General features: G+C 44.8%; 1 protein-coding gene and 1 pseudogene across 3 annotated transcripts in view; both read left to right on the forward strand.

Annotated features, from left to right (window-relative positions):
• Positions 1 to 25,974, forward strand: part of CFAP61 (cilia and flagella associated protein 61) — a 325,115-nt gene that overhangs the window by 195,826 nt on the left and 103,315 nt on the right. For both annotated transcript variants that reach the window (XM_081034409.1, XM_081034410.1), the window contains exons 19-20: positions 366 to 464; positions 12,555 to 12,723. In XM_081034409.1, coding sequence (XP_080890535.1) covers positions 366 to 464; positions 12,555 to 12,723 — 268 coding nt within the window. The remainder of the gene's footprint in view (positions 1 to 365; positions 465 to 12,554; positions 12,724 to 25,974) is intronic.
• On the forward strand, positions 22,961 to 24,920 carry LOC308490731 (RNA-binding protein FUS-like; annotated as a pseudogene). The gene is made up of 2 exons: positions 22,961 to 23,273; positions 23,664 to 24,920. The product of its transcript is annotated as an RNA-binding protein FUS-like (transcript).

A 25,974-nucleotide genomic window follows, 5' to 3' on the forward strand; every position in this document is an offset into this window, starting at 1 on the left:
TGGGTTTGAACTTCCTGGGCCCACTCATATGTGGATTTTTTCAATAAATACTGTAAATGTATTTTCTCTTCCTTATGATTTTCTTAATAACATTTTATTTTCTCTAGCTTATTTTATTGTATGAATACAGTATATAATACATATAATATACAAAATATGTATTAATCGACTGTTTATAATATCGGTAAGGCTTCCTTCCTGTCAACAGAATGCTATCAGTAAAGTTTTTGGGGAGTCAAAGGTTGAATGTGGATTTTCAACTGCATGGGGGGTTGGTACCCCTAACCCCCACATTATTCAAGAGTCAACTGTGTAATAAACTTTCACTGAATCGTGCTTTACTTCTTTTTTTTTTTCCTCCCTAGCTCTCACCTGAAGTTTAGTAATCTCACCCTGATTTCAACCCACGGACTCCCTGGAAAAAAACTTCTGGGCACTGAACAAAGGAAATTTTTAGCATGCGAGTATGAATTCTATTTGCTTTTTCATTCTGAGGCTGAAATGTCCTAATTTGTGTGCAGCTATTTTTATGTTCAATAGATTTCAGATTGGAAAGGGAAATGTGGCGTGCTTTTCTCCTGGATGTCACTTAGGAGATACAAGTACAAATCTATTAACGAGTGAATGGCAGTGTTGGGCTGCCATTTGTATTTATGGGAAGACCTGTGCTGTCTTCCGAAAACTAGGACAGAGCCTGCTGACCCAGCCACAGCCTGCATATTGGGTTCTGAGTGATATAACAGAGAAAGGGAGCTTGGTGACTGTATTTGTGTCAGACCAGGCAACTGCCTCAGGGTCCAGAGTTGGGAGACATTGGCGGGACACCTGACTGGGGTATGGGTCTCACAGCCACCCCGGCCATTTGTAATCAGGACTGATCAGGCAGAGAGGCCTTCTATGCGAGCCTGGGCAAGCTTTGTTGTTTGTATCCTAAAAGAATCACTATTTTCCAATATCTGTTCTAGAAAATGCCACTCATTATCGCACAGCTTCCATTAATTTTAATTTCCTGTAACAAAACGTGGGTACAAGAATTATTAGGCTCCCTACCTCTAGAAACAATGTCTCAATTTTTTCCAGTGAGGAGGAAGGAAATTGTTTCCTTTCAGGGTGTTCATTGTAGAATCCATGACAGAGATTCTCTTCCCTCTATGAAAAAAACTTTGCCTTCAAACAGTGAGAAAAACCACAGCTTTCTTGCCAGCAGAACCAGGCTCGGTTCGACCTAATACTTTTAAATTTTTTTTTGAAGGACATCATTAGGGTGCGGTAAAAAAGGCATAGGTTTTGAGCCTGGTGGATGCGGGTTCAGATCCTGCCCCTACCACAAAGGGGATTTCACTTCTCTGAGCTTTGGATATTTTGACTGTCAAGAAGTTTATGATAAGCCAACCTTGCTGGAGTTTTTTTTTCTGTTAAAATTAGCATAACAGCAAGTTGTGACAAAGAATAGAGGATCTACACGTGTACATCCCTTTCCCTCATTGCTCTCTTTCTAAATTACATAATTCCCAGTAAATGTTGGTGTTATTGATAAATGTCTCACAAGGAATTTAATTCAGTCAGCTTGATAAAGTTCCATCAGCCCCTATGTATGGTCTATCACAGGAGAGAACAGCTAGTAATGACTTTCTGCTGGCTTGATACTGTGTGGGATCTGCGTGTGGCAGCGTAGAAAGAGTGGAAAGTCATCTGGTGTCCCTCCTTCTATCCTTGCCTCTCCACATTCTCAATACAGTCGGCAGAGCAATGCTGCATAAATGTGAGTCATATCACGTTAACTCCTGAATGGACCTAGAACTGCACCGTCCGATATGATGGCTACTAGCCACATGTGGCTATTTAAATTTAAATTGATTAGAGTTAAATGAGATTAAAACTTCAGCTTCTCTGTTGCATTAGCCATATTTCAAGTGCTCAAATAGCCACATGTGCTAGTAACTGCCTATCAGACAACACAGCTACAGAGAACATTTCCATCATCACAGAAAGTTCTACCGTGTTTCCCCGAAAATAAGACCTAGCCGTACCATCAGGTCTAATGTGTCTTTTGGAGCAAAAATTAATATGAGACCTGGCATTATATTATATTATATTATATTATATTATATTATATTATATTATATTATATTATATTATATAGACCTGGTCTTATACTAAAATAAGACTGGGTCTTATATTAATTTTTCCTCCAAAAAACGCATTAGAGCTGATGGTCCGGCTAGGTCTTATTTTCGGGAAAACATGGTAGAACTCTCCAACCTAAAATCTATCCCTGTCCACTTACTTCTCTGACCGCATCTTTTACCATTTTTGCCCTTCTGTTTTACACTCTACCCACACCAGCCTCCTTGATGTTCCTGAAACACAACAGGCAGATCCCCATCTTGGGGTTTTTGCTTTTCTATCTCCAGCTCTTTGCTTAAATGCCAACTTTTCATTGAGACCAGCTCTTTCCACCCATTCATTTGTAACCAATATTCTAACACACTCCAGTCCTCCTTACTCTGCTGTTTTTTTCTTGCTATTGAAATCCTTCTAAATATTATACAATAATATTCTAAATATTATATTTGCCTTTTAAAAATATACTTTTTTCTTTATAGTCTGAATCCTTCAACTACAATGTAAATTCCATGAGGGCAAGACTTTTTTGCCACTTTGTTCACTATGTTCCCAACATCTGGGACTGTGGTTGGCATATAGCAGATGTTCAATAAACGTTGAATAGATGAAAGTGACCTCCAAAATTACCTGTGAAAGTCATTTCAATCAGGTTATGCACAGCGACTAATAACAGAGCTGGATGCCTCTGGATGGGTAATGGTATGTTATCATCATTCTAGACTACAAATTAAAACATAAACAGGATTTTACGTTACATTCAAAATGGTCCTCATACACCAATAAAGGAAATTGTCTCTGGTCATGGAGTTTAAAAATAACAAGTACATTGACATCTATAAATTTAATAATTTAAATTCCTCCTTCTAAATACAAATTCTGGAGGAGACGTCATCAAAATGGCTGCGTGAGGTGAGCCTCTGTAAATCTCCCGTGGAATTTACAACAAATTGAACAGCTATAACTCCACAGAGGACTCCCTGCACAGCAGACAGGCAAGACAAAGAGGCCCCACTACTGAATTCACCTAAAGTTGGGCTCAAGCAGGGGAGAAGGGAAGGGAGAAGTGCGGCGATGGAGCCACGCGGGTGCAGGACGCAGACCTAGCTCAGTGCTCTGAGATCACTGCATCCCGGAACTACCACAGCTGTGGGAGAGGAAAGAACTCAGACTGCTAGGGCTCCGCTTATGGCCCACAGGGCTGAGGGGGCAGCATATAAAACGGCTGAACCCAAAGCTCATGGCAGAGACCTCGGAGAAAAGACTAAGGGAAGAAGGCTCAAAATGGTGGTTTAAGCCCTCACTGCCGAGCAGACAATGGAAGCCTTAGGCACTGAAACTAGCTGCCCCCTCCCTATCCTCCCAGAGCTCGCCCAGCCCCCACCGGTGCTAGAAGCAGAATAGTAGCAGTGTCAGATCAAAAAAAACAGAATATTTGCTGTTCTGAGAACTGTGGTCCACAGACCCAGATTCGCAGCCCAACTAGTTCCGGCAAAGGGAGGAATCTGTGGAAGGAGGACTGGCTGCGGTGGTGGTCACGGCCATTGCTCTGGGCCACCTCTCACTACTCACCCCACCACTGTCCCTACCTATCTGTGTAGATCCCTGCAGGAGTAAACAGAACTGCTGAAACAAACAGGCTCTGAATCTGGTGCAGGAAGAGCTTTGGAACTTCAAAAGCTCTCTGCATCCCCACAAGGACACTGCACCCAGTGACCCAGGTAAACTGTTAACAGAGGAGAAGCCCATCTCCCAGGGAATCCCCCCATTGTGTGAGAAGCTGGAATAGTGCAGAGAAAACATAGCACTATAGTGTGAGAGAGAAAAAAAGGCTGCATTCGGAGAGAAAATAAAACATTCTACCAACAAGTACTGGAAAACAAAAGAAAGACGTCTTACTATCAACGTGTTGCAGAAGCCACTCCTATAGATGTATAGGAAGAGAAATAATAAATCAGTAATTGCCATGAATAACCAAGGCAACAAGACAGCTCAGAAACAAAGTGAAAATTCTCCAGATATGACCTTAGAGATTTGGAAATATGTGACTTAAATGACAGAGAATTCAAGATTGCAGTTCTGAAAAAACTCAACGAGATACAAGAAAATACAGAAAGGCAGTTTTATGAACTCAGAAACACAAATCTAAGAACAACATGAACATTTTACCAAAGAGATTTAAATTTTCAAAAAGAACCAAATAGAATTTCTGGAGATTAAGAACTCAGTAGAAGAAATTAAGAATGAAATAGCCAGTTTAGGTAGTAGAATTGACCAGATGGAGGAAAGAAACAGTGACATCAAAGATAGAAACCTGGAAATGACACAGATGGAAGAAGAAAGAGACTTGAGACTTAAAAGAAGTGAAAGAACTCTACAAGAACTTTCTGACTCCACCAGAAAGAGCAATATAAGAATAATGGGCATACCAGAAGGAGAAAAAAGAGAGAAGGTAACAGAGAGTATACTCAAACAATCAATGAGAACTTCCCAAACTTGTGGACAGAACTGGATTCTCGATTCTAAAAAGCAAATAGAACACCTAATTACCTCAATCGCAAACAGGCTTTCTACAAGGCATAGTGTATTGAAGCTGTCAAAAATCAACCACAAAGAAAGAATCCTCAAGGCAGCCAGAAAAAAGAAGATGGTAACCTACAAAGGAAAGCCCATTAGATTATCATCAGATTTTTCAGCAGAAACTCTACAAGCAAGGAGAGAGTGGAACCAAATATTCAAACTATTAAAAGAGAGAAATTATGAGCCAAGAATAATATATCCAGCAAAGATATTCTTTAGCTATAAAGGAGGAATAAAGACCTTTCCAGACACACAGAAGCTGAGGGAATTTTCTAATACATGACCTGTACTACAAGAAATACCAAAGGAAGCTATTTGACCACCATCAAAAGGGACAATTTGTGGCAACAAAAACATAAAAAGGGGGAGAATAAAGGCCTGAATTGGAATATGGGAATGGAGAAAGTAAGCGTGCTGAAGAAAATGGAATACTCTAAATATCAAACTTTCTTTTACATAAACTTAAGGGTAACCACTCAAAAAAAATCCAGAACTAAAATATATACTGTAATAAAAGAAGAAACAGAGGGGAAAATCATAGAATACCATACACAGAAATAATAGACAACAACAAAAAGGCAAAGAAACAATGGAGACACAGTCTTCCCAGAAAACTAAAAATAGGATGACAGGAAATCCTCACATATCAATAATCACCCTAAATGTAAATGGACTGAACTCACCAATAAAAAGACACAGAGTAGCGAATTGGATCAAAAAACTAAACCCAACCATATGCTGTCTCCAAGAGACACATCGCAGCTACAAGGACAAGAATAGACTCAAAGTGAAAGGGTGGAAATTGACACTCCAAGCAAATGGTCTCCAGAGAAAATCAGGTGTAGTCATACTGATATTAGATGAAACCGACTTCAGGGTGAAAAAGGTAACAAGAGACAAAGATGGACATTTCCTCATGGTAAAGAGAACTATACAACAAGAAGACATAACAGTCATCAATATTTATACCCCCAATCAGGGAGCACCAAAATATACCAAGCAACTACTAACAGAACTAAAGGGAGAAATTGACCAAAACACAGTTATACTAGGGGACTTAAATACATCATCGACAGCTATGGATAGATCATCCAAACAGAAAATAAATACAAAACAGCAGCCCTAAATGACACATTAGATGAAATGGACATAATTGACAATTATAGGGCACTTCATCCTAAACATCAGACTATACATTCTTTTCGAGTGTACATGGAACATTCTCAAGGATAGACCATATATTGACATAAAATCAGACATAAAATCAGTCTCAGCAAACTTAGTAAGATTAAAATCATACCAAGTATATTGTCTGATCACAAGGCTTTGAAACTGAATATCAACTGCAAAAAGAAAGCAAGAAAAATCACAAATACATGGAGATTAAACAACATACTTTTAAAGAATGATTGGGTCAAAGAAGAAATTACAGGAGAGATCAAAATGTACATCAAACAAATGAGAACGAAAATACATCCTACCAAAATTTTTGGGATGCAGCTAAAGCAGTTTTAAGAGGGAAATTTATATCACTACAGGCCTATCTCAAGAAACAAGAAAAATCCCACATAGATAACCTCATGTTACACCTTAAAGAACTAGAAAAAGAAGAACAAATGAAACCCAACGTCAGCAGAAGAAAGGAAATAATAAAAATCAGAGCAGAACTAAATGAAATAGAGAACAAAAAGACAATGGAAAAAATTAATGTGACACAGAGCTGGTTCTTTGAAAAGATTTAAAAAATTGATAAACCCTTGGGTAGACTCACTAAGATAAAAAGAGAGAAGACACTGATAAACAAAATCAGAAATGAAAAAGGGGAAGTTATCACGGACACCACAGAAATACAAAGGATCATCCAAGAATACTATGAAGGACTATATGCCACCAAATTCAATAACCTAGAAGTAATGGACAAGTTCTTAGAAACATATAGCCTTCCTAGACTGAACCATGAAGAACTGGAAAATCTAAACTGACCAATCACCACTAACGAAATTGAATCAGTCATCCAAAACCTTCCCAAAAGCAAAAGTCCGGGACCAGATGGCTTCACTAGTGAATTCTACCAAACCTTCAAACAGGATCTAATACCAATCCTGCTCCAACTCTTCCAAAAAATTGAAGAAGAGACAGTACTCCCTAACTCACTTTATGAGGCCAACATTACCCTGATACCAAACCCTGGTAAGGAAAACACAAAAAAAGAAAACTACAGACCAATATCTCTGATGAATACAGAGGCAACAATCCTAAGCAAAATTCTAGCAAATCGAATGCAACAATGCATTAAAAAGATTATTCATCACGACCAAGTGGGGTTCATCCCCGGGGCACAAGGATGGTTCAACATCCGCAAATCCATCAATGTGATACATCACATAAACAAAATAAAAAGACAAAAATCATATGATTATATCAATTGATGCAGAAAAACATTTGATAAGATACAGCATCCATTTATGATTAAAAGACTTAATAAAATAGGTATAGAAGGAAAATACCTTAACATAATAAAGGTCATATGTGACAAACCCTCTGCTAATCTCATAATTAATGGTAAAAAACTGAAGCCCTTTGCGCTATGTCAGGAACACGACAGGGCTGTCTCCTATCACCTCTGATTTTCAACATAGTGTTGGAAGTCCTTGCCAGAGTAATCAGGAAAGAGAAAGAAATAAAAGGCATCCAAATTGGGAATGAAGAAGTTAAATTGTCACTCTTTCCAGATGACATGATGCTATATATAGAAAACCCTAAAGACTCCACCAAAAAAGCTATTAGAAATAATCAACGAATACAGTAAAGTTGCCGGCTACAAAATCAACTTACAAAAGTTCATTGCATTCCTATATACTAACAATGATATCTCAGAAAAACAAATACAAAAACAATTCATTTTGCAATTGCAGCAAAAAGAATAAAATACCTAGGAATAAACTTAACCAAGGATGTAAAAGACCTATATGCTGAAAACTATAAGACATTTTTTAAAGAAATTGAAGAAGACACAAAGAAATGGAAAGACATTCCGTGCTCATGAATTGGAAGAATCAACATAGTTAAAATGGCCATATTACCCAAAGCAATATACAGATTTAATGTAATCCCCATCAAAATCCCAATGGCATTTTTTTAAAGAAATAGAACAAAAAATCATCAGATTTGTTTGGAACCACAAAAGACCCCGAATAGCCAAAGCAATCGTAAGAAAAATGAACAGTGCTGGAGGTATCACACTCCCTGACTTTAGCTGGTACTACAGGGCAACAATAATGAAAACAGCATGGTATTGGCCAAAAACAGACACATAGACCAATGGAATAGAATTGAGAACCCAGAAATAAAATCACATAAACATGGGCAGATAATTTTTGACAAAGAAGCAAAAAACATACAATGGAGGAAAGACAGCCTCTTCAGTAAATGGTGCTGGCAGAATTGGAAAGCCATGTGCAAAAGAATGAAATTGGACTGCTATCTGTCACCATGTACCAAAATTAATTCAAAATGGATCAAAGACTTAAGCATAAGACCTGAAACAATAAAGTTCATTAAAGAAAACATAAGTACTAAACTTATGGACCTTGGGTTCAAAGAGCGTTTTATGAATTTGACTCCAAAGACAAGAGAAGTGAAAGCTAAAATAAATGAATGGGACTATATCAAACTTAAAAGCTTCTGCACGACAAAAGGAACCATCAACAAAATAAAGAAGCAACCAACTGAATGGGAGAAGATTTTTGCAAACAGTGACTCTGATAAGGGGCCAATATTCAACATATATAAGGAACTCATGCAACTCAAAAATAAAAAAAAAATAAAAAACAACCCAATTGAAAAATAGGCAGAGGACCTGAAAAGACATTTCTCCAAAGAGGACATACAAATGGCAAATAGACATATGAAAAAATGCTCAACATCACTAATCATCAGAGAAATTGTCACGCGGGACGGCCTGCGGGGTCTCTGCTCCCGCTCCCCACAGAAGAATGCAGGACATGGTGAGGCCAAAAAGGAACACCCACCGAGCCATAAGTAGGGGACTCATACCACTATATTCTCGCTGGAGGCTGCGTTGGAGACACAGGAAGCAGGAGCCACACGGTCCACAACCCTCACTCTGCCGTTTGCTAACTCAGTCACCATCTTCTTGCTAGCCCCCATTTTCTGCTAGTGTAGCCACCTCAGTTATATTAGTGGCCAATGTCTCACTGGTTACAGCTGACAGCCAACTAGCCACAGCTGATGGCCATCCAATCACAGTTGATGGCCATTTACTACCTGAGTCTGCACCTTTCCACTTGAGGCCCAGAGCCTGGAAACTGCACTCCTGGCTCTGTCCCCACTGAAATGCAAATAAAAACCACAATGAGATATCACCTCACCCCAGTCAGAATGGCTATCATCATCAAGACAAATAGTAACAAGTGTTGGAGAGGCTGTGGAGAAAAAGGAACCCTCATATACTGTTTGTGGGAATGCAGACTGGTGCAGCAGCTATGGAAGGCAGTGTGGAGGTTCCTCAAAAAATTAACAATAGAATTACCATATGACCTATCAATCCCTCTCCTGGGTATCTACCCAAAAAATCTGGAAACATTTATCCATAAAGACACGTGTGCTCCAATGTTCATTACAGCTTTGTTTACGGTGGCCAAGACATGGAAACAACCAAAATGTTCTTCGATAGATGAATGGATAAAGAACTTGTGGTATATATACACAATGGAATACTATTCGGCAATAAGAAAAGATGAAATAGGAGCATGTGTGACAACATGGATGGATCTTGAGTTTATAATGCTAAGCGAAATAAGTCAGACAGGAAAAGCAGAGAACCATATGATTTCACTGATACGTGGTATATAAACCAAAAACAACAAAAGAACAAGACAAACAAATGAGAAAGAAAAACTCATAGACGCAGACAATAGTTTAGTGGTTACCAGAGGGTAAAGGGGGAGTAGTGTGGTAGACGAGGGTAAAGGGGATCAAATATATGGTGATGGAAGGAAAACTGACTCTGGGTGGTGAACACACAATGGGATTTATAGATGATATAATACAGAATTGTACACCTGAAATCTCTGTAATTTTACTAACAATTGTCACCCCAATAAACTTAAAAATAATAATAATAAAATCAATCAATCAATAAATAAATAAACAAATAAATACGAACTCTGAACTTCACCCTAACCAGTGTTTTGATTTATTATTGTTACTATTTTTTTGAATAGCCAATTTTTGTCTTCTTTCTCCAGCCCTGTCCAGGGTCTCGTGGAGTTGCTAACAACATGCCTGGAATGCAGCAGAGAGAAAGGCAGTGGGAGGGGAGGAGAAACAGGAAACAGGAGAAATCCACTAACTGGACAATCATCCCTGAATAACCTAACGTTAATTGTGATGCTCCTTCTTCTAAGAGTGTCATGATCAATCCTTTGTGAAACCCTCTGAGGTTCTTTCCATTTCTGAAGGGTTCTGGTTCCATGAAGTGCAGGTCTCTTTCCATCATACTTATATTTGCTTTCCTGGGGTTTGCTCCTAATTTTGCCCCTGGAGCTTTGTGCTAAGTCTCTGACACCAGCTGAGGGGGCACTGCAACTTTGATCCAGCAGACCAGTTCATATATATCCTCTTTCAGAAATTTCCCCATCTTGCATTTGTACTTTTTTTATTACCTGTTTCCAGAATGTTCTATGAAGACAACCTTTCACATTATTTCAAGTCAGGGTCAAATTCTCTTGAAAAACATGATGTTTTGTTGAGATTCCTTCTTTGGTTCCTTCTGTCTTTTCCAGAGAACCCTAGTAGAGGTATTTCTCTTTTCTTCAAACCATGAAACAGTCCCTGCCATATTAGAATCTTAATGCTCACTAACTCTGCTTAGGAAATAATTTTGGAAAACTGTCACTTATAGTTTCCAATGTCCAGTTTCACTTACCTGAGAAGTAAATGAAAGAAGATCCAGAATGGGTAGTAATATGCAGAACTAATAGTAATCCCCTACAAAGTGATATTTTAAACTGAGAAATGTCATTTAACATAGTAACAGACTGTAAAAGCAGCACCCCACATTCTTGAATGCTTCCTAAGGTTCCTAAAAAGCAAGTGTTCCCAAGTGCCAGTTCCCACTGGACAGAGCTTCAAATTTTAAGTCTGAGATACGCATTCTGACATTATCAACACTACTACCCTACTGTCATTAAAAATAACATTGTCTTAGCCTTCCCCAAATTTCCCCTGAGAACTTTTATCTTTGAGAAAAATCCTCATAACGCTGATAATCCTTGTGCACTAACTGTATTTAATTTTTCCTCTTCTTGGAAGACTGACAGTACTGTTTTTATTAAGAAGAGGCTGCGATGCAAATAAGAACAATCCTTTGTGGGCTTTGTACATTGAATGTACAAACTCAATGAAGTTTCCTGTTTCCCTGTAAAGCTACCAAAATGGTCTTTTAAAAAAGAATTTCATCTCTCTCTCTATTATTTTCCTATGACAGTCCATCTCCCAATTTTCTTTTCCTGTTAAGAAGAAATTTTCTTGTTTTTAAGTGCTGTTTCGTGGAGAGACACAAAGCCCAAAGCTCCCTTCTCTTTCACAGGTCCAATAACAGGGTCTAATGTACATCCATTACTAGAATTCTTTTTGTGTGGTGAGAGCAAATTCATGAGTGGATCAAAAAGAAAAAAATGTTTTCCCATTACCACTTTAGTCCTGTTTGCCTCCAAGGAAAGGAAACAGGATTATGTATCATTAATAGTATTTAGAATAATACCCTTCATATATGCATCCACTTGAGAAAACAGCGGCTCTTACGTTCTCACATTCATCTCTTGCAGTGATTGTGGCATGTAGGGAGAAAATTATCCCATGTGGAGAAGTGAGAAAACTGGAGTATTGAAAGGGGATGCAGGGTCCCCAGGGTCATCTCATTGGTGACAGAGCAGGGACACAGACCTTGGCACAGTGAAGACTAGATCTAAATGAAGCACTATTCTGCCCCTCTACACTCTTGTAATGATCTCAGAATAGGATCACTAAGAGGGTCAAGTACAGGAGGTCAGAAAGTTCTAGAAGCAACCCTCACAAAACTCTTTCAATAAACCCAAAGGCACAAGATACCCAATTTTCTCACATTGTAGTAGAGTGCTCAAACTCAGATGGAATGCAGACAAGAAAACCCATCCACCTTGGACCTGCTGTTCACAGAAGTACCAGTCCCATAAATCTTCTTTGCCCTGCAGAGTGAATCCAAAGTCTCCAGGGATGGTAGTTGCTACGAACATAATTCCCTAACTGACATCTTCTCTAAGTAAAACGTTTATTGTTTTGGCACAAATCCATACACTCATTTTTTAAGAATCAGTCATGTATTGAAAAGCATTAGCAAATAGGAAGGGTTCTCAATATTCAGGATCTTGACCCCTGCCTTTGGGAATCCTTACTGATGCACTTTCCTCTTCCTCATTCACTTTCATTCTGTGGTCATTATGACAATCCAACAGCTAAAGTAAATTTACACCCACCATGAAATTGAAGCAGCAAAAATGGTATATATTAATGATTTCACACACACACACACACACACACACACACCCCTCCTTCCCTGTTGTGGACTGGCCTATGCCAGGCAGAACAATTTAGCTTTAATGGGAAGATGTCAATTTGTGACTATCTCATAATGAAAAAATCTCCTAGTATGTAGCCTTGGTCCTGGTAAACTCACAGCAAGAGCACAGACTCGGCCCACTAGGGAACTTGAACCAGCTCACCAGATGTCTAATTAATGCCTGCTGTCAGCTGCTCAAATGTCACTGATGGAGCCTCTCTCTCTGCAGCCACTGTTTTAATGATAAAGATCACGCGTTGATGTCGCTGTGCTCCTGGGTCAATGTGGTGGTTGGTAGAATGACAGCCATAGACCGAGCAGCCAAGCATGTCGTGGTTTCTCAAGAAGAAATCGTGCTCTATGACCACCTCATCCTCTGCACCGGGCAGCAGTACCAGGTGAGGCCGTGCACAGCCATCTTGGTGATTGACGGTTAATGTGTTCACTGGGCACACGCTCTCATGGGTGAAGAGCATGCCTTCTCACCCTACAGCTGCCACTCTGTCTTCATAAAAGTGACTTGCAAGGCCCACTTACATGACCAGAATTGTGTCCGAAACCCTCATGGGAACCCATTCCAAGAAAAACATTCTGCTCATGGATAAAGACCACAGCAAGTCAGAGAGATGTCATTCTTTAAGCCTTTGTCCAAAAGTCTAACACTTACTGCTCAATGGAGCAGAATCCAGACACAACCCAGCATGCATTTGTGGAAAATTAATTTATGCCTCAAGAGGCTAACATTTGGCAGTCGTGAATGGCTCACATGAAAGTATTTCAAACGTGCGCACCTTCTGTCAACCTTATTTTATTCTGTCTTTCCTAGTTTATAAAACTAGGAAATGTGACTGATTGATTACCCAGTGATCATGCTGTCCATTTTAATTAAATTCTCAAACCACATTTGAGAAAAGCGTTGCTGGATACATCTGAAGCTGTTCAGTGTCTTTGGGAAGCAAATTTTAACATTCTCACTTTTCAACACACATTTGCATTTCATGTGGCCCACAAAATAGGACATGTCTTTAATCAAAAGAGATTTGCTTTATAACTTAAAGATTGAGTCTTTTTTTCCATTTATTATCTTTTTATTAGTTTCACATGTACAAAATAATGTGATAAACATTTACACCCTACACAAAGTGATTACCCCTGAAAATTGGGTCCTTTAATTACATTTCTCCCCGAACCTGAATAGGCCTCCATGTGTGGATTCGTTCCTGAGGAGTATTGTGGGGAGAGAGCCAGGAGTGCAGTTTCCAGGCTCTCCCCCTCACATGGAAAGGTGTTCACTCGGGTAGTAAATGGCCATCAACTGTGATTGGATGGCCATTATCTGTGGCTAGTGGGCCGTCAGCTGTAACCAGTGAGCCATTGGCCACTAATATAACTGCTGTGGCTACACTAGCAGCAAATGGGGTCTAGCAAGAAGATGGTGGCTGAGCTAGCAAGCAGCAGAGTGTGGATTGCGGAGTGTAGACAGGCAGGTTGCAACTAGCAAGTGAGGTTGGTTGGCAGAGAAGCGGATGGTGGATTGGGGATCGTGTGGCTCCTGCTTCTTGTGTCTCCAACCCAGTTGCCAGCGAGACTATAGTGGTATGACTCCCCTACCTATGGCTCCGTGGGTGTTCCTTTATGGCCTAGCCACATCCTGCGTTCTTATGAGGGGAGCGGGAGCTGAGACCCCGCAGGCCGCCTCGTGTGACAAATGGTGCAGCGAGCGGGGTGTGGTGCCGGCCGAAACCTACCAAAGCATGGTGGAGCAGTGTGTGCGTGTAAAAGTTCAGTTTCAGAAGGCCCAAGAGGAGTAGCGCTGGGAATGGGAGGCGAGGTCTGCCTGGGAGACTCGAGCTTCCAGATGATACACCTCCCTCCTGGCCATAGAAGGTATCACCTTCCTTTTAGTAATGTGCTGCTGCTGTAGGCTCCGAGGGTTGCAGACATCTTGCACTGAGGCCTCCACCCACTCAAACACCTGGCACGGTGAGCAGGATTCCGACCAGGTAGGAATGGAGTCTGACTCTGGGCAGGAGGACATGTGGTCCCTGCACAGTGTGTGGTGTCCGGTGGCCACTGTTCTCAGGAGTTGGAGCCCCAAGGAGGGGTGGGAGGACATGGATGGCTCTCCAGACAGCGTGGAGAGGGGCTCTGGCTGAGCGGTTGCCGGAGGAGGAGAAGGCTACAGCCGGCCGCGTGGGCTGGATGTTCCTCACGGTCTTGAGTCTCAACACGGAAAATGTGCTTAATGAAATGGCCCAGGTGCCGGACCAAGTGTCCCGGTTGGAAGTGCTGGAAGCTCGGGTCCGCCTGTGAGAAGAGGGGCCCCACAGTGGAGACTCTGAGCCAGAGGCGGAGGAAGCAAGTGGAGACAATGTAGCTCCCAACCCCCAAGCCCGGCCAATCTTCAAGCAAAGGGTAAAACGTGAGCAACCTTTGGGCCCTGGGGGCATTGCTGCCGGGGTAACCCAGCTGTGACTGAGTTCACAACCTACACCCCTTACACTCCCACTGAGTTGCAGGAGCTCGGGAGGCGGTACAGACAGCGCCCTGGAGAGCCAGTCTCGGCTTGGCTACTACGTTTACGGGATGAGGGAGCAGACAACATTCTCTGCTCCCCAGGTGAGATGGAAAAGCTTGCCTTCGTGACAGTGCTTCCGTCCCTGCGACAAAGGTTACAGAACTGCCATAGGTTGGCCCACGACCAGGGCAACCACTCTCTGCTGGAGAGGCTCACTGCTGTGGTACACACAGTATGGGGACAGGCTGGCGAGCTGCCAGGCACTGTGAGTCAATGGCAGTCATATACGGAACTTACTCAAATCATCCGTGAAATGGGTATGAAACAGGCTATTTTCAACTCTAATATGCAGGGGCCGGATGACAAGCTTTTTACAGCTAGCATGAGAGATCTGGTTTTGGATACTGCACCTGCGAGTGCTTTTGGATCCTTGGTTGCCATCCTTACGCCCTGTGTGGGGCTACGGATCCATGAAGTTACAACTGCCATGGCCACCCCAGGGAATGTTGAAAGCTGAAGGCAAAGGAAGTTAAGACAGGAGGTCCGAACAATTGAGACCTGGAAGCCCAGGGGCAAGGTCGCGGGCATCACAGAGAAACATGCACACAGATGTGGCATGATCTCGTAGCAGCAGGGGTCAATCAGGGAAAAAATAAACCAACAACCCAATGCACTCTTGTTAGAACTTTGGAAACAGTTGCGTCCAGAACAGCAATTCTGGAGAAGCATAAAGGAGAAGTCTGGGAAAGCACGACTGTGTCCCTCCAGGACTTCATGCAGCCACTTGAGGCCGACTCCTTTCAGCTTGATTAGGGGTAGAGCCAAGGCACCCGATCAGAGGGGACGAGCAGGGACCGGAGGCCTTGTGTGGAACTGTCTATACATTGGTCCCCTTCTAATGTGGAGAAGGTTTTGGCCCTAGTTGACACTGGCGCAGACTGCAGTCTTGTTTATGGGAACCCAGAACTGTTCCCCGGACCACCAATCTGCATTAATGGCTATGGGGGAAAGACTGTGACTGTGAAAGCCGTTTCCTTACCACTGGGTATAGGAAGGCTTCCCCCTCATACTTACAAGGTTTATGTCTACCCCGTTCCAGAGTATATTCTAGGGGTGGACGTGCTACATGGCCTCGGCTTACAGACGTCAGTAGGAGAGTTCCGTCTCCGGATCCGGGTGGTGAAAGCAGTGACACGCGGGCATGCTCAACACCCTCCTCAAGTGTTGCCACAGCCCCGGCGCGTGGTTACAGTGCGACAGTACCGCCTGCCAGGAGGGCAGGAGGAAATTGGTCGTACAATATTGGAATTGGAGAAGGCACATATTGTGAGGCCAATGCACAGTCCCTTTAACTCCCCAGTATGGCCTGTGAAGACACCAGATGGGACCTGGCGAATGACTGTGGACTATAGGGAGTTAAATAAGATGACACCACCCTTGCACACTGCAGTGCCTTCAATACATGATTTAATGGATCGTCTGACTGTCCGCCTGGGATAATACCACTATGTAGTGGACTTGGCCAATGCTCTTTTCTCCATTGACATTGCACCCGAGTGTCAAGAGCAGTTTGCTTTTACTTGGGATGGGCGGCAGTGGACTTTCCAATTCCTTCCACAAGGATACTTGCACAGCCCCACTATCTGCCACGGGCTTGTGGCCCAGGATTTGGCACAGTGGGATCACCCGTCCTCTGTGGCCTTGTTTCATTATGTCGATGATATTCTATTAACATCTGATTCTCTTTCAGATTTAGAGTAAGTAGCTCCCTTTCTGCTCCACCACCTGAAGTCACGTGGCTGGGTGGTGAATGAGGAAAAGGTCCAAGGCCCTGGCTTATTCGTCAAGTTTTTGGGTGTTGTGTGGTCGGGTAAGACAAAGGTGGTACCTGAGGCAATTATTGACAAGATACAAGCCTTTCCCCGGCCGACCAAGGTCTCCCAACTGCAGACACATTTGGGTCTGCTAGGATATTGGCGGACGTTTGTACCCCATTTAGCACAAATGGCAAGGCCCTTGTATAACATGATAAAAAAGGGGGCCTCATGGGATTGGACAGAGGCTATAGAGCAAGCCTTTGTTGCCACAAAATGGGCAGTGTAGCAGGCACAGGCTCTGCAACTAGTGGACCCCGGCCGCCTGTTTGAACTTGATGTTCACGTAACCCAAGAGGGGTACGGTTGGGGCCTCTGGCTACAACAGGTCATACAGAGCTACAATAGGCCACAGTGAGAGCACATAGGTTCCCCGCAAAATCATCCTGGTATCGGGACCTCCATATACTATAGTCACTTGTGGTGGCCACTCAGCCACCACCCCTGGCATCACTTGCAAATCATGAGTCAAACCGGCCCCCCATGAGGCTATCATGACCAACCACCGACAGTGGGGGCTTTTGACCTGCCAGGGCCAAGTCCATTGCTGCCGTTCCCCTGCATTCAAGCATGTGGGTGCTGGCAGCAAAATGTTTCCATTCCTGCCGTAGCCTGGCTTTAACAGAGTCTCACTGGTGGTGACTTGTAATTGAATGGGAGCGGCTGTTCGATGTAGCAGAGCTTCTACTGGTGCGGGCCCTCCCTTCCGTGGTCTCTCATTCAGGACTCTCAGGATGTCCCACAGACACGAGGCACAATCACACATCGTGGGAGGGTGTTTTGACACCCGGAGACCTTGCTTCAAAAGGCCGTTGTAGCGTTCAATCATGCCAGCTGCTTGTGAGTTATACGGGGCATGAAACAACCATTGCACATCCATCCTGGCGGCCCAGTGCTGCACTTCCTGCCCCATAAAATGAGTACCCCTGTCACTTTCAATGACTTGGGGGCACCCATAGAGGGCGCACAGCCGTGTAAGAGCAACGACTGTATGCCGCTGATCTGCAGCCGGACACGGCCAAGCAAACATCAACCTCGTAGCAGTGTCCACTGCTGTAAATGCGTATATCGCATTGCGGGCCTTAGGCAGGGGTCCAATGTAATCCACTTGCCAGTGAGTGAGGGGCACCCTCCCTCGCGTAATCTTCTGTGTCTCCTAGGGGAGCCTCCGCCTTTGGGGGCTGTCCTTCTTTGTGGGGCGAGGGCTCCAAATCTTCCCCTCTATGCAGAGTGCTTGGCTCAGCCTGGGCTACAAGCTCCACAGGCCCCAGGACCTGTTGTAGCTCTATTATCAAAGGTCTTGAACTAAGGGTGCTACGTTGCTCCAAGTAGGCACCCCCCTTGGCGATGGTGGTGGTCTGTGCTACCCCCATTTTGGGTCCCTGGGTCCACGTACGGAACCACCACTGGACGGGATAGGTTGTTCGAACCAACACCCGTGCCGTTCCTGTGATGGCTTCTGTGGCCACTAAGGCTGCGTACACAGAGGCCAGCTGTTTCTCTATTAGAGAGTAGCGGACCTCTGCTCCTTTCCATAATTGGGACCAAAATCCCACTGGCAACCGGAGATGCTCCTGCCGTTGCCAGAGGCCCCAACCGTACCCCTCTTGGGTTACGTGAACATCAAGTTCAAATGGGCGGCCGGGGTCCACTACTTGCAGAGCCTGTGCCTGCTACACTGCCCATTTTGTGGCAACAAAGGCTTGCTCTATAGCCTCTGTCCAATCCCATGAAGCCCCCTTTTTTATAGGCCCCTAGGGTCCCCTGTTCTGTTAACATGTTGAAAGTATGCAAGGGACTCCAAGCACTGCCATAAAGTTCTGGTACCACAAACCGGGAAAGGTGCCAGTGGCAGGGACCTTTCTTTCCCAGCACAAAAAGCTAGCATGTATCCTCCCAGATGGAAGGGATTTGCCATTGTTTGTCCCTAAGACTACTGTTTCTTTTCCTCCATAGGTGCCTGTAGACTAATATGACACAGGGACCCTCATGAAAGATGCTTGTCACGTAAATTGTGAGGCGAGACCCTGTAGAGGTGGAGTGTGGGGACAGAGTCCCAGAAAGCAGTTTCCAGGCTCTTGGCCTCAGGTGGAAAGCTGCTGGCTCGGGTAGTAGATGGCCGTCAGCTGTGGCTAACTGGCCGTCAGCTGTAGCCGGTTAGCCAATTAGCCACTGATATAACTGCCACGGCTGCTCTAGTGAGTTGGGAGTCGAATGAGTCGGTCAGTTGGCAGGCAGAAAAGCAGACAGCAGGTTGCAGGTCGTGTGACTCCAGCCTCCAGTGAGACTATAGTAGTATGACTCTCCTACCTATGGCTCCGAGGGTGTTCCTTTTTGGCCTAGCCATATCCTGTGTTCTTATCCGGGGAGAGGGAGCTGAGACCCCGCAGGCTGCCCTGCATGACAAATGGTGCAGCGAGCAGGGTCTTCCACACGACAGAGTCCCAGAGAGCAGTTTCCATGCTCTCCGGCTCGCATGAGCGGGTGCTGGCTCGGGTAGTGGTAGGCCGTTGGCTGTAGTTGGTTGGCCAATTGGCTGCTGATATAACTGCTGTGACTGTGTTGGTTGGTTGGCTGGTTGGCAGGAGGAAAGCAGATGGCGAGTTGCGGATGGTGTGGCTCCTACTTCGTATGTCTCACGCGGCTGCCAGCAAGAATATAGTGGTATGACACTTCTATCTATGGCTCTGTTGTTGTTCCTTTTTGGCCTCACCATGTCTTATGTGGGGAGCGAGAGCTGAGACCCTGCATGACACCCTGCATGATACATGGCACAGTGAGCAGGGTTTGGTGTCTGCTGAAACTCTCCGTAAGATAATGGAGCAGTTTATACAAATGAAAACCCAGTTTCAGGAGGTCCATGAGGACGGTACCAGGAACCGGAGGCTCGGTGTGCCTGGGAGACTTGAGCCTCCAGATGGCACACCACCCTGTTGGCCATAGAAGTCATCGCCTTTCTTTTGGTAGTCTGCTGCTGCTGTAGGCATCTTGCACTGAAGCCTCCACCCAATCGGACACCTGGCACGGCGAGCAGGATTCTGACCAGATAGGAATGGCGTCTGACTCTGGGCATGAGTTACATGTAGCCACCATACAGTGCGTGGTACCCAGTAGCCACTGTTATCAGAATTAAATAGCTCAGTTGCAAGACCAGCAGCCCCAAGGGCAGGCACTAGAAGCTCGGGACCGCCAGTTGGAGGAGGTTCTCACCGTGTTGCAATATAACTCGGAGGAAGCGCTTGCTGGAATAGCCCAAGTGCAGGACCAGGTGTCCTGGTGGGAAGTGTTGGAAGCTCGGATCCGCCTGTTAGAGGAGGAGCCCCACAGTGGAGACTCTGAGGCAGAGGCAGACACCGCGAGTGGAGACACTGTAGCTCCCAAACCCCAAGCCTGGCCCATCTTAAAGCAAAAGGTAAAGCATGTGCAACCTTTGGGCCCTGGGGACGTTGCTGCCAGTAACCCAGCTGTGACTGAGTTCACAACCTACACGCCTTACACTCCCACTGAGTTACAGGAGCTGGGAAGGCGGTACCAACAGCACCCTGGAGAGCCAGTCTCAACTTGGTTGCTATGTTTATGGGATGAGGGGTGTGGGGACAGAGCTAGCAGTGCAGTTTCTAGGCTCTTGCCCTCACGTGGAAAGGTGCTCACTTGGGTAGTAAATGGCCATCAACTGTGATTGGATGGCCATCAGCTGTGGCTAGTTGGCCGTCAGCTGTAACCAGTGAGCCATTGATCACTAATATAACTACTGTAGCTACGCTAGCAGCAAATGGGGGCTAGCAAGAAGATGGTGGCTGAGCTAGCAAGAGTGGATTGCAGTTCACAGCAGATTGCAGTTAGCAAGTGAGGTTGGTTGGAAGAGAAGCAGATGGCAGATTGCGGATCATGTGGCTCCTGCTTCCTGTGTCTCCAACCCAGCCACTAGTGAGACTATAGTGGTATGACTCCCCTATCTATGGCTCTGTGGGTGTTCCTTTTTGGCCTCACCATGTCCTGCATTCTTATGTGGAGAGTGGGACCAGAGACCCTGCATAACACCCTGCATGACAAGGGGGCAGACAGCATTCTCTGCTCCCCAGGCGAAATGGAAAAGCTAACCTCGGTGATGGGGCATGTGTCCCTGTGACAAAGGTTACAGAATAGCCATAGGTTGGCCGAAGACCAGGGCAACCACACTAATGGAGTGGCTCACTGCTGCGGTACGCACAGTATGGGGAGAGGCTGGCAAGCTCTCCCAGACTCTGTAAATGGCAATCGTATACTGAATTTACTCAAATCCGTGAAATGGGTATGAGACATGCTACGTTCAACTCTAATATGCAGGGGCCGCATGACGAGTGTTTTACAGCCAGCATGAGAGATCTGGTTTTGGATACTGCCCCTGCAAATGCTTTTGGATCCTTGGTTGCCATTCTTACACCCTATGTGGGGCGTCAGATCCATGAAGTTACAATTGCCATGGCCACCCTAGGGATGTTGAAAGCCAGTGGCAAAGAAAGTTAAGACAGGAGGTCTGAGAAGTTAAGGCCTGGAAGCCCAAGTCAAAAGTAAGGGGGCGAGGTCATGGGGCTCAGAGAGTAAGATGCGCATGAGTAAGATATGGCGTGCTCTCGTGGCAGTAGGGGTTGATCGGGAAAAAATAGACCAACAACCCAATGCACTCTTGTTTATGAGAAACCCTGGCTGTGCCCAGAAAGTAGTAGGTGGACATCGAGGGACACCCCCTGACATTATTTGAACTGGACTGAAACTTTTTCTCGTGAGCTGGGTTCCTGACACAGAGCTCCCGCGGAAAACGATTGTCGCGTAGATTATGAGGCGAGACCCTGGAGGGGTGGAGTGTAGGGACAGAGTCCCAGAGAGCAGTTTCTAGGCTCTCGGCCTCACGTGTGGGGGTGCTGGCTTGGGTGGTGGTTGGCCGTTGGCTGTAGCCGGTTGGCCAATTGACTGATGATATAAGTGCCATGACTGCGTTAGTTGGTTGGCTGGTTGGTAGGTAGAAAAGCAGATGGCGAGTTACGAATGGTGTGGCTCCTACTTCGCGTGTCTCGCCCAGCTGCCAGCGAGAATATAGTGGTTTTACTCCCCTATCCATGGCTCCGTTGTTATTCTTTTTTGGCCTCACCAAATCCTGCGTTCTTATATGGGGAGCGCGAGCTGAGACCCTGCGTGACACCCTGCATGACATCCACCCCCACCCCAGGTAATGCTATGTTATATCTGGTTCTGTCTTAGGCCATCCTGTGAATAGTCATGGATTTGACGGAGTATGGGGAGGGTATGTGTGTGCATGTTTTTCTTACATAGCCAAGCCAGGAGGACGCAGTGCCTGGTAGGGGACAGACAGCTGAACAACTCCTCGCATCATTTATTTGCAGTTCTGAGCCTTGGCTACACATTGAGATCACCTGGGGCACTTTTGAAATATATCCATGCCTAGACTATGCCCCCAAAGCCTGTTTTAATTACTCTGGGGTGGGGGCTCAGTCATCAGAATTTTTTTAAGATCCCAGATGATTCTAAGCCAAGGCTAAGAACCACTGACTTGAACTTTCTCAGTTATAATCTCTCATCTGTATCTTAGAGCAGCATCTCTCAAACTGTAATGTGCACACACCTCCCCAGTGCACCTTGTTAAAATGCATATTTCAAGCAGGGAAGGGTGGGAGGGGCAGCCGAGATACTGCAATTGTACCAAGCTTCCAGGTGAGGCCAATTCTGCTAGTGACCAGACCATCCATCAGGTATCTGAGAATCAAGGCTTGGATTAGCCTCTGAGTACTTTCTTTTCTCCTCCTCCTCCTGCTCCTCTTCCTCTTCCTTCTCCTTTCTTTTTTTTTTTTCCTGGTTAAAGGATAAAAATAAACTGGAGGAACATCTTATTTTGATACTTGAGTATTCATATTTTTTAAACAGACCAAAAGAAGACATCTTGCACCCCTTTAGTATTCCCCCCTTCACCTGTTCCACCGAGTTCCAGCTGCTGTCTGTGACCACAGACTTCGGAAAATGTGAGTGGAAGACTCGGGTATCTGGCCCTTGCAGCTTAATCTGCGACACATTAAGCTCTTGCCCTTTTTACAATGGGAAAAAATGAAATGAAGAAGTCATAAAGAGAGTTCCAATTTAGTTTTTCCAGAAAGACTAATCAAAAAATTAAAGGTACGGAGTCTTTGAGGCATCGGTGCTCTGTGGTGTTGGAATCTTTTTGCGTGTCCACTTGTGCACGCTTGTGCCAACATGGCCTCAAATGACTGTACCCAACAAGCAACCCAAAGTTATGGGGTCTGCCCCACCCAGCCTGGACAGGGCTATTACCAGCAGAGCAATCAGCACTATGGACAGTCGAATTACGGTGGTTATAGTCAGTCAGCGGACACTTCAGGCTATGGCCAGAGCAGCTATAGTTCTTATGGACAGACCCAGATCACAGGCTATAGCACTTCTTCGGCTCCCCAAGGATATGGCTCCATGGGTGGCTATGGCGTTGGCCTGAGTTCTCAATCATCTTATGAGCAGCAGTCCTACCCTGGCTATGGCCAGAAACTAGCTTGTGGAGACAGAGTCCCAGAGAGCAGTTTCCAGGCTTTCGACCTCACGTGGAAAGATGCTTGTTCGGGTAGTAGATGGTCATCAGCTATGACTAATTGGTCATCACCTATAACCAGTGAGCCATTGGCCACTAATATAACTGCCATGGCTACGCTAGCAAGGGTGGATTGCAGTTAGCAAGAGGGTGGTTGGTTGGCAGAGAAGCAGACAGCAGATTGCAGCTAGCAAGTGGAGTTGGTTGGTTGGTTGGCAGAGAAGCAGATGGCGGGTTGCGGATTGTGTGGCTTCTGCTTCTTGTGTCTCCAACCCAGCCGCCAGTGAGACTATAGTGGTATGACTCCCCTATGTATGGCTCCGTGGGTGTTCCTTTTTGGCCTTACCATGGGACCAGAGACCCTGCATTATACAACTCCTAGTAGCATCTTGGGAAGTTGTGGTAGCGGTTCTCAGAGCAGCAACTATGGGCAGCCCCACAGTGCGGGCTATGGTCCCCAGTCTGGCTATGGTGGCCAACAGCAAGGCTATGGACAGCTGCAAAGCTCCTATAATCCTCCTCAGGGCTACGGACAGTAGACCCAGTGCAACAAGAGCAGCGGAGGGGGCGATGGAGGCATGCAGGGAACTACGGCCAAGATCAGTCCCCCCATAAGTGGTGGCAGCAGTGGTGGTAGTTATAGCAGTCAGGACCAGAGATGGGGTGGTGGCTATGGGGAGGCCAGCAGGACTGAGGGGACCACAGCCAGGGCAGTAGTGGTGGTTACAATTACAGCATTGGTGGTGATGAACCCAAAAGTCAAGGTAGCTGCTGGAGGCAGAGGTGGCATGGGCAGAAGTGACCATAGTGGCTTCAATAAATATGGTGGCCCTCGGGACCAAGGACCACATCATGTCTTTGAACAGGATAATTCAGACAATGACACCATCTTCGTGTGAGGCCTGGGCAAGAATGTTACAATTGAGTCTGTGGCTGATTACTTCAGGCAGATTGGTATTATTAAGACAAATAAGAAAACAGAACAGCCCATGATTAATATGTATACACACCGGGAAACAAGCAAGCTGAAGGGAGACGCAACAGTGTCGTTTGATGACCCACCTCCTGCTAAAGCAGCTACTAACTGGTTTGATGGTAAATAATTCTCCGGGAATCCTATCAAGGTCTCACTTGCTACTCGGCAAGCAGATTTCAGTTGGGGTGATGGCAATGGGCATGGAGGCCGAGGGCGAGCAGGACAATGGGCTGTGGAGGCTGTGAAGGTGGTGGCAGCAGTGGCTGTGGCCCAGGGGACATCACCTGGCAAAGGGCGAGGGGGTACAGCAGCCAGCTGGGCACTGGACGTGTCCTAATCCTACAAGGGAGAGCACGAACTTCTCTTGGAGGAATGAAGGCAACCAGTCGAAGCCCCTAACCAGACGGCACAGGAGGGGCACCAGAAGGCTCTCATATGGGAGGTAGCTATGGAGATGATTGTTGTGGTAGCAGAGGAGGCTGTGATCAGAGCAGCTACCAAGGCTGAGGCAGGAACCATGGGGGTGTCCGAGCGGCCAGAGTGGTGGAGACAGAGGTTGCTTTGGCCCTGGCAAGATGGACTCCAGAGGTGACCACAGACAGGATCTCAGGGAGAGGCCATATAAGCCTGGCTCTTGAGGCTCTGGAACAGCTTTTCTTCTACACCCACTGTTACCTTCATTATTTTGTAACCTTCCAACTTCTGATCACGCACAGGTTTTTGTGTCGGATTATGTAATTGTAACCATATCTCTGGTTCCCATTAAAAACCATCATCTTAGTTTTTTAAATAAGTTAAAGGTACATAGAGTGATACAAAAAAGGCAGCTGAATTCACTGAAAGATCTTACAGTGTTTTATTTCTATTTCCTTCTCCTCAACTCTATAATAGTTTTGTCCCAATTTTGTGATTAAAAATAAATGATGAAAATAAAGCTTAAACCAGAGCAAGAGATACATAATTTAAAAATACCGGGGTGCCAAAAAAATGTATGCACATTTTAAGACATGTTAATACTTTGGTCAATGTTGCTCAAACATTAGTTTGCCATAATCAGAAGTGTCTGGACACTGATGGGAACCACTTTGAGAACCTCTTATAATTGCAGAAGTCAAACATGACTTGTATTCATTTTTTGTTATCGGTATATATTAATACAGTTTTTTCCTTTCTTAAAATGTGTATACATTTTTTTGGCACCCTCTGTATAATTACAAACCTTAACCTCTAATCAGACCTTTCAATGGCATTATCATTCTAAGAAACTATGCAATATTTTTCATATGCATGTGCACATCACTTAATCTTTTTATGAGAAAATTCATGCACAAGATAAACCATTACATTGTGCTGCAGTGCTATATGTGAGCAGGGCTGGTTTCTATTTCCAAACCCTTTCTCCTGGGGCAACCACTTGAGATATTTCTGTTGTTAGTTCTTCAATACTTACCTCTAGAACTTCAAATAATGTGTTTATAGAAGTTTTCTCTTTGATCTATCAACTTCTGACATTATCTATGACCTTTCCATTTTGGAAGATGATGATTTATCTAGCTCACTTTCAGTACCCTCTGTCTCTCTTCCCCACCCTGCCTATCAATTTGATTATTTTGGTTGGCAAGCATATGCTGGTCCTGAAAACCATTCTGAGATAGCTTACAACTGATGTACTTAAGCCACTCTTAATGGCTC

Source organism: Rhinolophus hipposideros (assembly GCF_964194185.1).
Source record: "Rhinolophus hipposideros genome assembly, chromosome: 22".
NCBI classification, from domain to species: domain Eukaryota; kingdom Metazoa; phylum Chordata; class Mammalia; order Chiroptera; family Rhinolophidae; genus Rhinolophus; species Rhinolophus hipposideros.